The 13,990-nt window shown below is 45.3% G+C and overlaps 1 protein-coding gene across 3 annotated transcripts in view; it reads right to left on the bottom strand.

Annotated features, from left to right (window-relative positions):
• Pum (pumilio) overlaps positions 1-13,990 on the bottom strand; it is a 168,221-nt gene that overhangs the window by 120,798 nt on the left and 33,433 nt on the right. For all 3 annotated transcript variants that reach the window (XM_076805812.1, XM_076805811.1, XM_076805814.1), the window contains 4 exons: positions 7,708-7,819; positions 7,515-7,614; positions 7,309-7,439; positions 3,407-3,761 (listed from right to left, as the gene is read on the bottom strand). In XM_076805812.1, coding sequence (XP_076661927.1) covers positions 3,407-3,761; positions 7,309-7,439; positions 7,515-7,614; positions 7,708-7,819 — 698 coding nt within the window. The remainder of the gene's footprint in view (positions 1-3,406; positions 3,762-7,308; positions 7,440-7,514; positions 7,615-7,707; positions 7,820-13,990) is intronic.

Raw genomic sequence — 13,990 nt, forward strand, 5'->3', positions numbered from 1 at the left:
AAATCACTGAATTGTTTGTCTTTCAGTTAATGAAATTGTACAGATACTTCCATTAGGAATTATTACACACGTTTTTTTATTCGAGTACATGTAACCAAAACGAAGGTAATACATATTCACAAGGTAACACGGAACAGCTAGTTTCAGTGCTTGGCAGGTGTAGTGTTAATACGTAGAAGACTAATTACAAGTGGATTGTGAACTCCTCTCTGGATTAATGCAAGCGAACGAGCGCACCAATTAAAATTAAAAACATTCCCATTTCATTTTATCCGGCACAAACCACGAAGAGATACTTTACTTCATCCTGATTTCCACAAAGTAAATTACAAAGAATTTGCACGAAGATTTCCACGGACTAATTGTGAATTACTGCCGGCTCCCTAGAGTAGAGCGGCTATCGCCTAGGGGCGTTGAAGTTAAAAATATTTGGTCGGTGAAAGGAGGGGTGAAAGTTCTGAAAGGATAAAATGATTCGCAACAGGGAGAGACTATTCCGACAAGCGTTGTTACTGCAGTACGGTGGCACACGGTCGAATAGCCGTGTCTGTTCGAACGCGACGCGACTTCAAAAGCGAAAGGAAGTCCATCGAGAACCTGTGGAAGAGGGTTGCTCGGTGGTTGGACCGCTCGTTAGCATCAGCTGCTGGCTGCTTAAAAATAACCTCTCTTCCTAGTCACAAGGCACAATCGCTAAATTAACGCCGGCAGCGGCGCCCTTCGCGGTGGAACGCCGTCCACAGTCTCTAAATACTGTGCGAGAGCACGACCATGGAACTGTTAACCTGTTAACCGAGGCTCGAGACGAGCAAAATCGATACCACGCTAATTTCACCTGGACGAAAGCGAGCGCAACCTGATGTAAACATCTAATTACGGCTGAATGCGAAAAGTCCACGAATTTACCCTCCTATCCTTCAGCAAAAATTCTCAGGTGACTAGGATTTCATGCGTTTCTGACAAAACAGAAAAAACACTGTTATTATAAAAATTAACGCTAGAACTACCGAACCAGTCAAAATGACTCGTTCCTAATTTCTTTCACAACTACTGAAATGATAAAAATGTTTTCATCAGAAATTTTTGACTGAACTTCTTTATTGGAGCACAGGTTAGTTTGAATAGATGTAGTCTTGTCATTATTCCAAAGCGATATACATCAGTCGTATTTATTACTCGGTAGTTCTAGTGTTAAAACAAGAAATACATGTATAGTTGAAAATACCGTAAGTATTTTGAAATTCTATAAATGTTTTTTCTGTTTTACCATAAACGCATAAAATCCGCGGTCTAGTACTGTCTTTTTTTAGAGATTATTAAGAAAAGAAAAATATGTCTGAGGTTTTTATTTTGCATAAAAAGGCTTGCGTTACACGCTTGCTAACTCTTATGGCAATGCCAGAAAATTTCCTACGCCGGTCGGTAACGTTGTAATGGTCAGACTCGATTGTACATGAAGGCAGAAAATAATTCTTTATTTAAATGAGGGACTCCAGAAGTCTTTTGAAAGTGGCTATTGACATAAGGGTTTAGAGGAACGGAAACGCTAACCAAAGGGGGCAAGTTAAAGGCGAAAAATTTCACGGGATTGGAAGGACAACTAGAGAACTGGGGGCAAGCAGTAACAGAGTTCTCAACTGCGAAACGAAAGCGTTGCGACACTGCGAACCGGGCATTAGCATATGCTACATCTCCGACGAGGTGAAATCGCAACATTGCTGGAGCGAGGCCTATTCACGAATAAAAATCTCGTTTCGCTCGTTCAATCTCGGGTGTAGAAACACTCGAAAATGTTGTAGCTAGAAAACACTTGGGTGCCTCTAAAGGAAGCTTATCAAAGCATTTTTAATAATTCCCTGTGGAGTCTTCAATTTCTCCAGCAGTTCGACTCCGGATTTTACGCATTTGCGACAAAAGTAAGTAAGCACAATTTGAAACATTGAAAAGATTAAAGGAGTATTAATACATTATTCTCGCTACATTAAAATTATCCGTGAAAGATATGAATTTCCATTGACCGTCTGTGTCTTACAATTGATGCACAAACGTTTCATCTCACCTAAAGATCCGGAGTCTATTCATTACCGTCTGAATGTTCCAGTCATTTTCGCATTTCTTATTAATTTCCCTGGAATAATAGCTAGATCGTCGAACGAGAAGAGCAACGTCTCCGACAGTTTGGTCGATCAATCCGTCTAAAAGGTTCCGATGTACCTTCTCCTGCCCTATGGCACGTCGTTTAAAGAATATTCAACGGATTGTTACGTAAGCCGGGCCAATCAGTTAATGCACGGGTTTCGCCGGGCCACTCGAGTGGGTAACCGTCGCGCGATAGTAATCGCGCGAGCCTTACGATGCGCGTTTATGTAGGACGACGGGCTGCGCGAGACCCGAGCCGGCCCGACTGCTTTCACAATTTACGCGCGAGCCCGTTATTTATCAATTCCCCGGCCAAAATATACGCGCGTGACTAGCGGCGAGAAACTAGGCCAGGCTTCCGATAATCCGGCAAAATCATCCCATACCGGATCCAAGAACAACAGAAGCACGTTTACGGACTGAGACTCTCACCGAGTCTAATTCGAGAGGCGAGCCACTGGTTCTCCAAGTAGCAAAATTCCTTCTTCTGAAACCTGTCTCTCAGGGGTGCGCCAAATCGACGGAATTGAAACCATAAACAGTCTCACAAGAATGTTAGACTGTTCTATGCATCGTCACTTTTTATCGTTTTTTTTTTCTCTCGTGATTTAACCCTCATGCGAATGTGCAAATATTTTCTGTGATGTTCAGTAATATAATAATAGAACAGGGAACAATTTTCTAAAATTTCTCGAAATATTAGGAATAATCATACAGTGGTCGTTCTAGAAAAGGTACAATAAACAATTCTCTAAAATTTCCCAGTATAAGAGAAATAATACTGGAGTTATTGTAGGATCAACCAGCCCGGTTAACATTGCTTGCATCCTACGCAGTAAATGCTACAGCGAACAATTTTATAAAATTTCCCAGTATAAGAGAAATAATACTCATTCTAGGATCAACCGGGCCAGTTAACATTGCTTGCCTCCTACGTAACAAATGGTACGAGCCATTTTCTAAAATTTTCCAGTATAATAGTAATAATCCTGGAGTCGTTCTAGGATTAACCAGCCCGCTTGCCTCCTACGCCATAAATGGTACGACGAACAATTTTCTAAAATTTCCCCGTATACGAGAAGCAATACTGGGAGCTGTTCTAGGGTCAACCAGTCGAGTTGCATTGGTTGCGTCCCACGCTGAAAGGTACACCGTAATCCGAGAGGTGGCGAGAAGTCAGAGTTGAAGTGAAAAGGGCGCAACCCCGTCGTTTTGGCGCAGCCCGTACGCACAGTGGAGGAACAATGAAAGGTCGAGAGAGACTCACCTGAACATCAAAGTGAGTGGTGGTGTCTTGCGGTTGCGGGGGTCCCTGTTGCTGCTGCTGTTGCTGTGACGGGGGCGGGCCCTGCGGGGGTGGCGGTGCCTGTGCGCCAAAGAGCTGAGCCGCGTGGGAATGCGGATGTTGTAGATGATGCGTCGGCGGTGCCTGGTGATGCTGTAGATGGTGCGGAGGCGCCGGGGCGAAAGCTGCCATAAAATGTTCCTCGCTGCCCACCACGTCCACCCCCGGCTTCAGCAACACCACGCCGCCAGCACCCGTGCTCACTGCGAGGGTCGCCGCCGCGTTCTTTTGGAACTCCTCCTCGCCCGGTGATGGTTGACGGCTCCCGGGCGTGCGACTATAACAGAAACAAGCGCGTTAATTCATATTAGTCTTCTTCAGATTCCCCACCCTCTGCCTTGACATCTCTTTCGCTATTCCATTCTCCCTCGAGCTAGGACACATTTCGTCTAATTTTTGTTTTCATTTCATCAATGTTCAGTGTCGCATCGACGCCCAGGTGATTAATATTTATATTAACTCGATAGTAGGTAACACATACAAATTACTATATTCTGATAGATGCGAAATGTCTTCTTGTTAAATATGAAAAAGGGTATTGTCACAAAAAAGTTACAAGTTCTCTGAAAATTATACCGTGCGTTAGAATCGATACACGAAACCTTCCTGTAACGCCATTGTTCAAATATGATTAAACGCACTATTAAGCAATTATAAAGAAAGAATCAAATTCCACTTCTGGAAGAAAAATCTTGAATTAATAGTACAAGAAGAAGTAGCCTTCATTAGACGAAGTTCATCTTCGCGAACAGCATGACTCCCATCAAAATTGATTGCCATACAATCACGTGTACACGCTACCCTGTGCACAGCGTAAATATGTATCTTCCCTGCTGCGTAATTGTCTATCTTCTCTGTATATTGAATATCAACGACAAGAAGCTATTATTTCGACTCATTTATTCGAGATCTCCGCCCGAGCCTGACAAGAGACTCCAAGGCTTGGTGGGGTTAATACGCCTCTGGATAGTCGAGAGAAAGGTGGAGTAGCAGTAAGGACAGTGTATCGCCAACGAGACCCCCCTAGTCGATCGAATTATCCGGTGCAAGTAACTGCCCCCGTAATCGAGGAGCACCGATTCAAGAGCCATAAGGAAACACCGTGAGGATTGCGCAACGCAGCTGTCGCAGAACGACTACAGTTCTTTTCATCTGTTCACGCTCCAGTATCCACGGATTTCGCTCGCACGTTTCGATCGAAAACAGTCGAGCGACGAGAGAACAATGCGCTCTGAAAATAAACTGTGTACCGTTGACCGGCGCTCGACAGCTGCACTTTTCCGAAATGCAGACACCTAAATCTCGGATGACTTAATGAGCGTCGTTGCACGCCGAAAAGAAAGCTCCACCGAGGCCTGATACGTTTATAGACCGAGAAGGACGAGGTATCTTCACGTCGGGGAGAGCTCGAGTTCGGAATTCCTCGTTGAGTTTACATTCTTGACGCATTACAACCGAAAGATTCCTATTCGAATCTTTGGGGTTTCTTGGAAATTAACCATCCGTGAGCAACCTGGGTCGTTTATGTCCGGAGTGAAATTTCACTCTTCAATATTTACGTTTTCACATTAATACTTTAAACATTTGTCGTTCCAACGATCACATATTAAAATAGGGACTTCAATGCGTATTCCAGAATTATTTTAGATTTTTTGAAAGCCTAGAACAGTAACAACAATTATTCGCGAACAACAATGTATAAAACTCGATAACTGTATCTCTGCAGAAGTGTTACAACGAGATTACATGAATTATTAAAAGAAGAAAAGATTTAACACGTTCGCAATTTTTTTACTCGTAATTGGCAGGAAATGAGCCGGCACTAATGCGCTAATTCAATCATCTCGCTTTTTCCTAGCGAATCGTATGCGCACGCTTAACGTGGACATCCCGAGTAATCGAGATTCCGCGAATTCACGATTGGCCACGCAGCGTAACGACGCGGTTTGCATAACGATAGCATAACAAGATACAAACGCCTTCGGCCGAGCGACCTCTGTTTCTGTTCTAGCGAGAAAAAGGGTACGGGAGCGTGACGACCGACTGCGAGACGAGCAAATATCATTACCATAACGGAATCGGTAAGCAGACGAGACAGGAGCGTCGGCGTCGCTGCGTTATACGTTTCTAATGCCTTTCTCCGTCTTATTTGCCGTCGTGATTATTCACCGGATTATCGTTGACGCTTCCGACGCGACGGGAAAACGGAAAGTCTAAGAGGGCCACCTGCCGGCTCGACTTTTTCGTTTGTGTGTTCTGCCGACGGCAGGTAAACGCTCTTAGCGTGAGAACGACCGAAAAACCGTGGGCCACGTTCCGCAAGGTGTTTACTCTTCGCTTATCGTTGTTCGCAAGTTAGAGGAACGATGCTAGGATGTTATCGCACGCTGACAAAGGCGTCGTGTTACGCTTTGGGTGCCGAAAGCCTGTTAACCCTTGTCATATAACGCCGAGTCAGATGAAAATCTAGCAACTATATCTATCTTTCTTAACACTTTGAATGCCGTGTCTCCCAGAAACGGCAGACGGAATTATTTATCTAGATCTGCAAAATATTAGAATGGTGATAGGGTACTTGCAGTATCATACATCTTAAAGTTTCACTTTTTATTTCGTTAAATGAATTATTTCTATCTCGTAGCATTTTTTGAGACGGTTGGGTTGGCATAAGTGTTAAACTGAAGTCGATTTAACCATTCGCGAAGGCACAGGAATATAAACAATATAAATTCTCTTCTCTTTCTTGGAAATCATGAATAACAAAGACGTTGTAATCAGCGTAGAAAGAAAGTGTAGTGCGAGGAGTTAACACGTTCGCTACCAGGATTTGCCTCGCTGCATATTTGCATTATTAAAATATTAGCTAGGGGATCTTTGAATATTTCTTTGTATACCATGGTTTTAAATAGCCTCGTGCATAAAATTATCGCGACTAACTCTGTGTGAAGAGATCGTAGATCGCGTTTGAGGTCTTCCAACCCTCGTGCTTTGTTCGGGTCAATTCGACGTAAAAGCATACGCTTTTAATTATGATTTCTCTTGCGGATGTAAAGCGATTTAATGTGAACAGTCTTTGTACATATGAGTGTAGATCTAGATTAGGGCTGAATGTTAACTGTGGCTTATTTGAATTTTAAAGAAATAAATGTCCAAATTTGCTGAACACTGCACGAGGGTCAATGACCTCGTACTTCAAAAAGACGCTCGATAATTTTCTTTTAAATAACAATCTCTGAAGAAGCTGTTAGACTGTCCTACGTAACTTTGGCCATTGATTTTTGAAAGAAGCCAACTTTACAATTAGTCAATTGCCGGTAGGTAAACCGTTAACAGCGACCATTGGTCAAAGTCAAAGACTGCAGTGGTGATATGGCGTCGGTAACATCGGTTGCAAGGGAACGCAGCGTCGATGCACCAGGTGGCGCAACCAGACGGTACAGCGGGATGCAGAGAAAGAGGCGAGCGGGTATGATGTCATCGTCCGCGGGTAGGGCATGTACGCCCTTGACAGTTGCCGCTGTTACGTTCTTCGAGGCTACGACGATCTCTCTACCATCCGCTAATTGAAAATCGTGCCCTCGATTCGGAAATGTTTTAACACGCTCACGTGGGCGACACACTTCTTTGCCAATCAAAAATTAATTTTTGCTCAAACCGCAATTTCATTTCCTTGACATTGTGGGCTTTTTCTGTCCCGGCAGTCAAGGCGTTACCGCAATGACTTTAACATTGAAGGTTTTAGGGGTCATCCTTATGGCTCTACACGATCGTTTCAGGTCGGTCTCGCCGGTCCACTGTTGTCGAAACCGTCTCCCAATACTCACTTAAATCCTTTGTCATCGTCGAGTCCGTTTTGCGAGGCCAGTCCGTTGTTCTGCGGGCCAGTGTCGTCTTTAGAACTGTCGAAAGGGCTTGCCGAGCCCTTCTCTTTTTCTTTCTTGTCTGCATCCGTGTTCTGCAGCGAAAGGAAACAACCTGTTTTAGAATACCGTCGACGAATCGAATAACAAATACCGTATATTACGCTTACCAATCTCAATGAAACCATCCGGGGTTCTAGATCTTTGGGCGTCGTGGGGCTCGATCCAAGAACGTACTCAACCATTTTAACACCCAGACCACCCGTCTCGCTGCAAAGAACAAACGTTTCGATACTGGGATACGAAAGGACAATAAAAATCGTTTCGATTAATTTTTCTTTTAAATAGTTTTTCATTACAAACCTGCTTCTTGGGCTGAGGACCGTTCCAGCTTCGGATGCCTGATGGTGATATCCTGTCCCAACGCCCACGCGTCTACCGGTGCCCATGGAAATCGGCTGTGACACGGCATGATCTGAAATGCATTAAAACCGTCGTTAATCATCGTGTCACCTTACCGCACGCTCGACACCCCAGAAAACCATCACATCATCGGCTATCACGCGGCTATTCAACTCCCCCGAAATTCCAGTCGACAATAACCACCCCGTTCACCGATCGCTCGAGTATCAAACGTACAAAAGCCACCGCGCACTTAGCAACAAACGACAAACCGGCAACAATTGCAGTTAACCCTCCCATAAATCGGTTTCCATATAGCGCGGAGCAAAAATTGCGACAATCCTCTTGTAACACGATTTCTACATAATACAACTTAAATAGATTAAACAATCAAATTTCCCTGTACGAGTTCATCTGATTTTTACTAATTCTATGTTTCTTATAACGCGGTACAAATTAATTGCGTTATAGAAGGGTTGACTGTACCTATCGCGGAGGGTTCGCGAGGAAGCGTTGTCTTATCCGCGGGATCCCGACAAAATCCCAACCCCCGAGAAGCTACCCCTACTCGTTGGAGTGTTGCACGGTGTACACTGTGACGCTTGCAATGTTCCTGCGATTATTAGCATCGCGAGGCTAGAGGTGCCAATACACTAACTAGGGTGTTTTCGCACCCTAACGCAGCTTTTTCCAGATCAATCAAAAGTAAAACTTTATCAATTCAACTGACTCTTTGTGTTTACATTGGTGCGCTTAACATTGGTTGAACAGGCGCCAATGATTGGCGTTTGGAGAGATGGGGGTTAATTTACGATTTATCGAAACGCTTTATTGGTAGGTACATTCTTCAATTTCTATGGCGTAAAATATAGACCATGACTGGACTGCAGATCGTCCATGAAATTCAATTTGAACATTTTTGGACAAAATTTCGAAATTCTATTGAACAGCGGTTAATAATTTTACTAGGATAGAAGTAACGCGTCAATATTCTGAAATTCTTTTAATCTCTCTACTGTGTTAAATTACAGCTATTCATATTTTCCGTAAATGCACGAAATCCGCAGTCTAATCATCTCAAAGTGTAGAACAGACTCCTGAAACGTGGTTTTAACGATTCAGGAGGGGTTGGGATTAGGGAAGAAGATCAGCGAAATCCAGCAGCGAGCACGATCTCGAAGAGGGACGGTTACGAATTCACGATGAGCGAAGAATGATTAAAAATTCAAGACAAACGACGACTACCATGTGAAAACTCTCCCCTATCTGTAGAAGGGTAGACAACTGCAGAGACAACGTGATCGCTCTAGCACGGAGCAGCTCGTTGGCCGAAACAGATTCTCTGCAGCGACATTTCAGTTCGTGTCCGCAGTAAGCCTGCAGTTTTCGAGTGGCCGCGGCTCGAGGGGTTAACGTCGCCGGAGGTAGAGAGCCGGGCTTGGTAAATCACGGGCCTTCTGAGAAGCTGCTCGTCCTCGCGTATCAACCAATGATCAATAGAAGGCGGTAGGGGGTGGCGAAACCGCCGAGTATAACGACGGCGAAAAACATCGTAAAAATCGAGGGACGAGAGATATCTTCCTCGGAGAAAGGTGGGAACGATTTTCCAAACTGTCCCCTGTGCTAGCCTTTTCCTGCGAAGCTCGGCAAGAGAGAAAGAAAGAGAAACAGAAAAAGGCGTGGGAAAGGGTGGGTTCTCGGGGAGGGTGGAACGGAATGTTAGGGGTCCATGTGACGCGCAATTTCGGTGCCGGGGGATCCAGGTGGACAGGGGGTTGATGGCGGAGTGGCGCGAGCCGGGGTGGATCAGTAGGTACGACCCTGGGCGTTGGGACGTTGCCCCCACCGCCGGTGATGCCGGGCGTCTGTCGCCATGGCAACAGCCGCGTTGCACCCATCGCGCGGTGACGCACACACGGCCAACGGGGAGCGAGGGAGCGAGCGAGCGGGCAAATGAGCAAGGGAGCGAGCCGAGCCGGGCCAACCCGAGCAGACCCGAGCCGAGCCGAACCGAACCACCGGCCAGCCGACGAGTCGCCGCCGCGCCGCGTGCACATGGAAGACCCCCGTGTGCCGACCCGAACCGACCCGAGCCGACCCGAGCCGAACCGAGCCGAGCCGACGCCGGTACATGCCGTCGAGGGAATCAGGTGTTCCATGTGCACACAACACACCACCCGGTAGCATCGCCCTCGCAGCGACAACCCCGTACCGACCCGAGCCAACAAGAAACAACCCTTTCCCCGCTCGATCGCCCGACTCCCATACCAATTAGCGCCACTAATTCCTTTAATTGACGACAAATTCTGATCGTCTTCGAGCAACCGCTTCGGCCAGGTCTTCTCACCGGTCTGGCCCTTTTGGCTGGATTCTTGGCAAATAGGTGGATTGCGATTTTAATAGTTTTCACAGGGATGTTACTGTATCGGCATCAAGCCTGACTATATCTTAAGATTTCATCTACAGGAAGCCTATTAATAGGATTTTCGATAATCATGCTGTACTAAGAGAAACTATTAGATAACGTTGCTAGGGGTGAGTTGTATGTTCACGATTGAAGTTGCTATTGCTGTCAAAGGAGTTATTAAAAAATCCTTAGTCGTCGACTATAAACTTTCATTACCGTTAATTGATTATCCCATCGACAAAATCAGCGACGAGTTTCTATATCATAGTTCTGTTCAAATTGACAATGCGATAACCATTGCACTACTATCAGATATTCAATTAAAGCAGAGCATAATAGTTTATCTAAAACGATATCCTGTTTTTTTCTTAAAGAAGTCTCAAATACACTCACAGTCACGATTGGATTACGGACTTTATGCATTCGCGAGAAAATTGAGTAGGTAGAATTTAATACAGAAGAAAGGTCAAAATAATTAAAGAATATCGACGTACTATTTTCATCTGGTTAAATTACTTAATGAAAGAATGAAATGTGTATTTGGCTTCCGTCTGTTGAAATTAAGATGGACAATTTTTATTTTGCATAGAGATCCGCAGTCTAGTGGTAGGTTCTCTGCGGAATGAGGGGATGGTCGGGTAGACTCTCTGGAAACAGTTTTAGGGGGCGTTTCTTCGAGGTGTAGATTGGTTTGGAAAGAAGAGGTGGGTTCGGTAAAGGGAGGATCGAATCTATACGAACTCTGCCGTGCGAACCACACCCTCGTTTTCACCTGTGCCACGGTGATTTTGGCACGAAATCATCGTGTGTTTGAAACACGTTTCGTAGGAAGCGTAAGACTTTCGGAGCACTTATGACTCACTCATCAACTGACTCATCGAGTGACTTTATCACTTCTTCCGGAACTTTCGTTTTTGAATAATTTAGCGAGGAACGGAGCCGCGGAATCCTCGGATAGCCTGGTTTGATCTTGGGATTAACGGCGAGTTGATAACAGTAGAATACTGGATAGTGTATAGTCTTCACACGACTCCACAGTAAATTTACTAAAAAAAATTTTAATGAAGCGTACATGCAGCGTACCTACTTTACGAAATATCGACACCTTCTATCAGAAGCAAATCATGAAATCCCTGAATATTATACTGCGTATTTTGAGTTTGAACAACAAAGTTTATAAAATTGATTTGACTATCTTTAAAGTAAACTGCAAGATTGTGAACGTCAAATATACATAACGGTAGCGAACCTGTTACGTTGGAATTTTTTATATATAGTCTATAGCGAAGGATTGTTTGAAGGATTATTCACCAGCAATTGCAAGCAATGTACTGTAACAAGTGCGTTTGGGATTATTGTGTAAACAAAGATTTTTAAGCTTCCTTGGGCACAGTAAAATTATGGAAACACCAATTAATAGGCTTCCGGTATAAACACCAGAATTCTAGAATTAAATTATTTAGGGCCATCAGTGATTCCAATCAAAGAACGTGTTACGGATCAAGAAATTGGCCAATTAATAACTTATATATTGAAAGCAGTCACAATATTGTCCCGGGACAATGACAGTTGGGAAAAGGGATTGGAACAAAAGTCGAACAGCCGTGAGACTTTCGAGAGCCCCGCGCACAATAGGACGATTCCTGGGGGGGGGGGGGAGAGAGGTTCGGAACGATTGGCGAGGGATCCGGGTGTCGTGTACACATGTTTGTCCTAAAGAATCGATTTTGAAAATCCGAGCACGCTCCGGCAGCTCCTGGCCCGACTAACGAGGGGTTGCGCGGGCAAGCAAAGCAGGCGAGCGAGCCAAGGTAGAAGCAGGCAGCGACTTTAACGAGTGCTCGCCGGGTGGAACCGGTCTCGCAGTATCGCAGGGGTTGAACGGAGCCTAAACAGAGCATAGTACTTGTTCGCATATCGTTTGTCCTTCTCGCGGCGCGTTCCGTCGCCGGAAGAATTACCTCGGTCGGTGGCGGCGTTTTCCGACCGTTTAAGGGGATTTAAATCCTCTGTAAAACGGGGAATCCTCCCGCGACGCGGCTCGACTCGGCTCGACGCGACGCGTCGCGACGTCGAAAATACCAGAAGGAAAGCGTATCGATTGATCCGGTAAGCCGGGGGAGACACCGGATTTCCTTTGTTTTCGCGGAGGCAAACAGACCCCCGACGAACCGAGCCACAACGAGAGAGCGAGAGAGAGAGAGAGAGAGAGAGAGAGAGAGAGAGACCGAGGGATCTGTTTTGGTAGCGGTGTATCGATTATTGACACTCCGCTCGAACTCGCGAACGACGGAGGAGCGGTTCTGCTTGGTCTATACGGTAAACCCTCCTATAGTCTCATAACACGGTTTCCATACAACGCGGAGCAAACATTGAGCAGCCATAACTAGTTTCACATGCAGTCCTGAGTTTCTTGCAACGCGGTACGAACTTGTACTATCCGCGTAGACACGATACTGTTCTATTCAGCACCGATCAAACATTCTTCGATGCATTCGATTACAGCGAATTCTCGATGTTTGTCAACAACACGGGTCCTGCCAGCGACGTGTATCGTCCAGGAGACATACCCCGAAACGTGTTATGTTTACACTCGGCGTCCGAGGCCTGTCGAGCTTCGTGGTCCCTCACGGGGTATAGTCCGCGAAAGTGGGGATAATTCCGCGACGTTTGTCACCCAGGCCTTGGCGACACGAAATTAAATCAAAGGAGTATTAACACGTTGAATGCCACGTCACCCATATGTGGGTGACGGAATTATTTGTGCAGGTTTTAAAATGAATTTTTACGGTGATACATTCATTGTACTAAACTTGATTAGGACATGCAAGATAATTGGAGGATTACTCGGTATCATACATTGAATTTTTTGCAATTTTTATTTCATTGAATAACTTACTTTGATTTTATGGATTTTTGGGGTTTCCAGTTTGGCGATCAAAGTGTTCAAGTATTATTGTACTGAAACGGAACCGTTCCGTATCTGGGCGGATAGTATAAAACGGCCTTTAATCGCGTTATAGGAGGGTTGACTGTATATTGTTCTTTCGGTGCTCCCGTGGCCAATCGATAAGCGAGCGAGTCGAGCAAGCGGGCGATGTGAAACACACGCTGCGAAATCCTCTCTCGGTCTCTCGCATCTATCGCCTCCTCTTGCCTCATCTCCGGAGGAAGCGCGCCAAGCCAGCGAGGAGACGCCGGCTTTTTATATGATTCAGCTTTCTCTAATTTTACCGGGAGAGGAAGCGCCGCGCGACGTATCGAGCGTTCACGGAATTCTACGTCAGTCGAGGACCTTCGAACCGGCTAGCCCGCCAACAAGGCTGCCTGCCTGCTTGCGCGTTTAATAAGAATCGGCTCGTTATCCTTCGGCTCGGACAACTGCCCGCTGCTGCTGCTCCAGCCGCCCGTAAAAAATCATTTGCATAATACAGATATCGAACGGCAGAACTGCCTTCCTTTCTTTCGCCCGATGAAAGAAGGTTGTTGCTGTTCGTAAGTGGAAACGGTGCATCCATGATCGGTCGCGCTTCCCTTTTTCATAAAGTGGAATCCGATCGATTCTCTGTGATGCTTCGAGGATAATCGATTTCTTGCCGGTGAAAGTATATTTGCAAAATTCCGATCATTTTGGCATTTCCTTTCTGAAAGTTACCCTTTCATTGTAAGTGGACACGCCGGGGCTGTGGTCAGACCGATTTTCGAAGCGAAATTTTTGCAAGCACTGCGTACAGGAACGGGATCTAATCTTCTAATTTCTTGCCGGCAAAAAATTATTTGCATAATGCGGATCTCGAGCATAATTGTCTTCCTGGGGATTGCAGTTTTGCTCTAAGT

This window comes from Halictus rubicundus, chromosome 2, assembly GCF_050948215.1.
Source record: "Halictus rubicundus isolate RS-2024b chromosome 2, iyHalRubi1_principal, whole genome shotgun sequence".
NCBI lineage: Eukaryota > Metazoa > Arthropoda > Insecta > Hymenoptera > Halictidae > Halictus > Halictus rubicundus.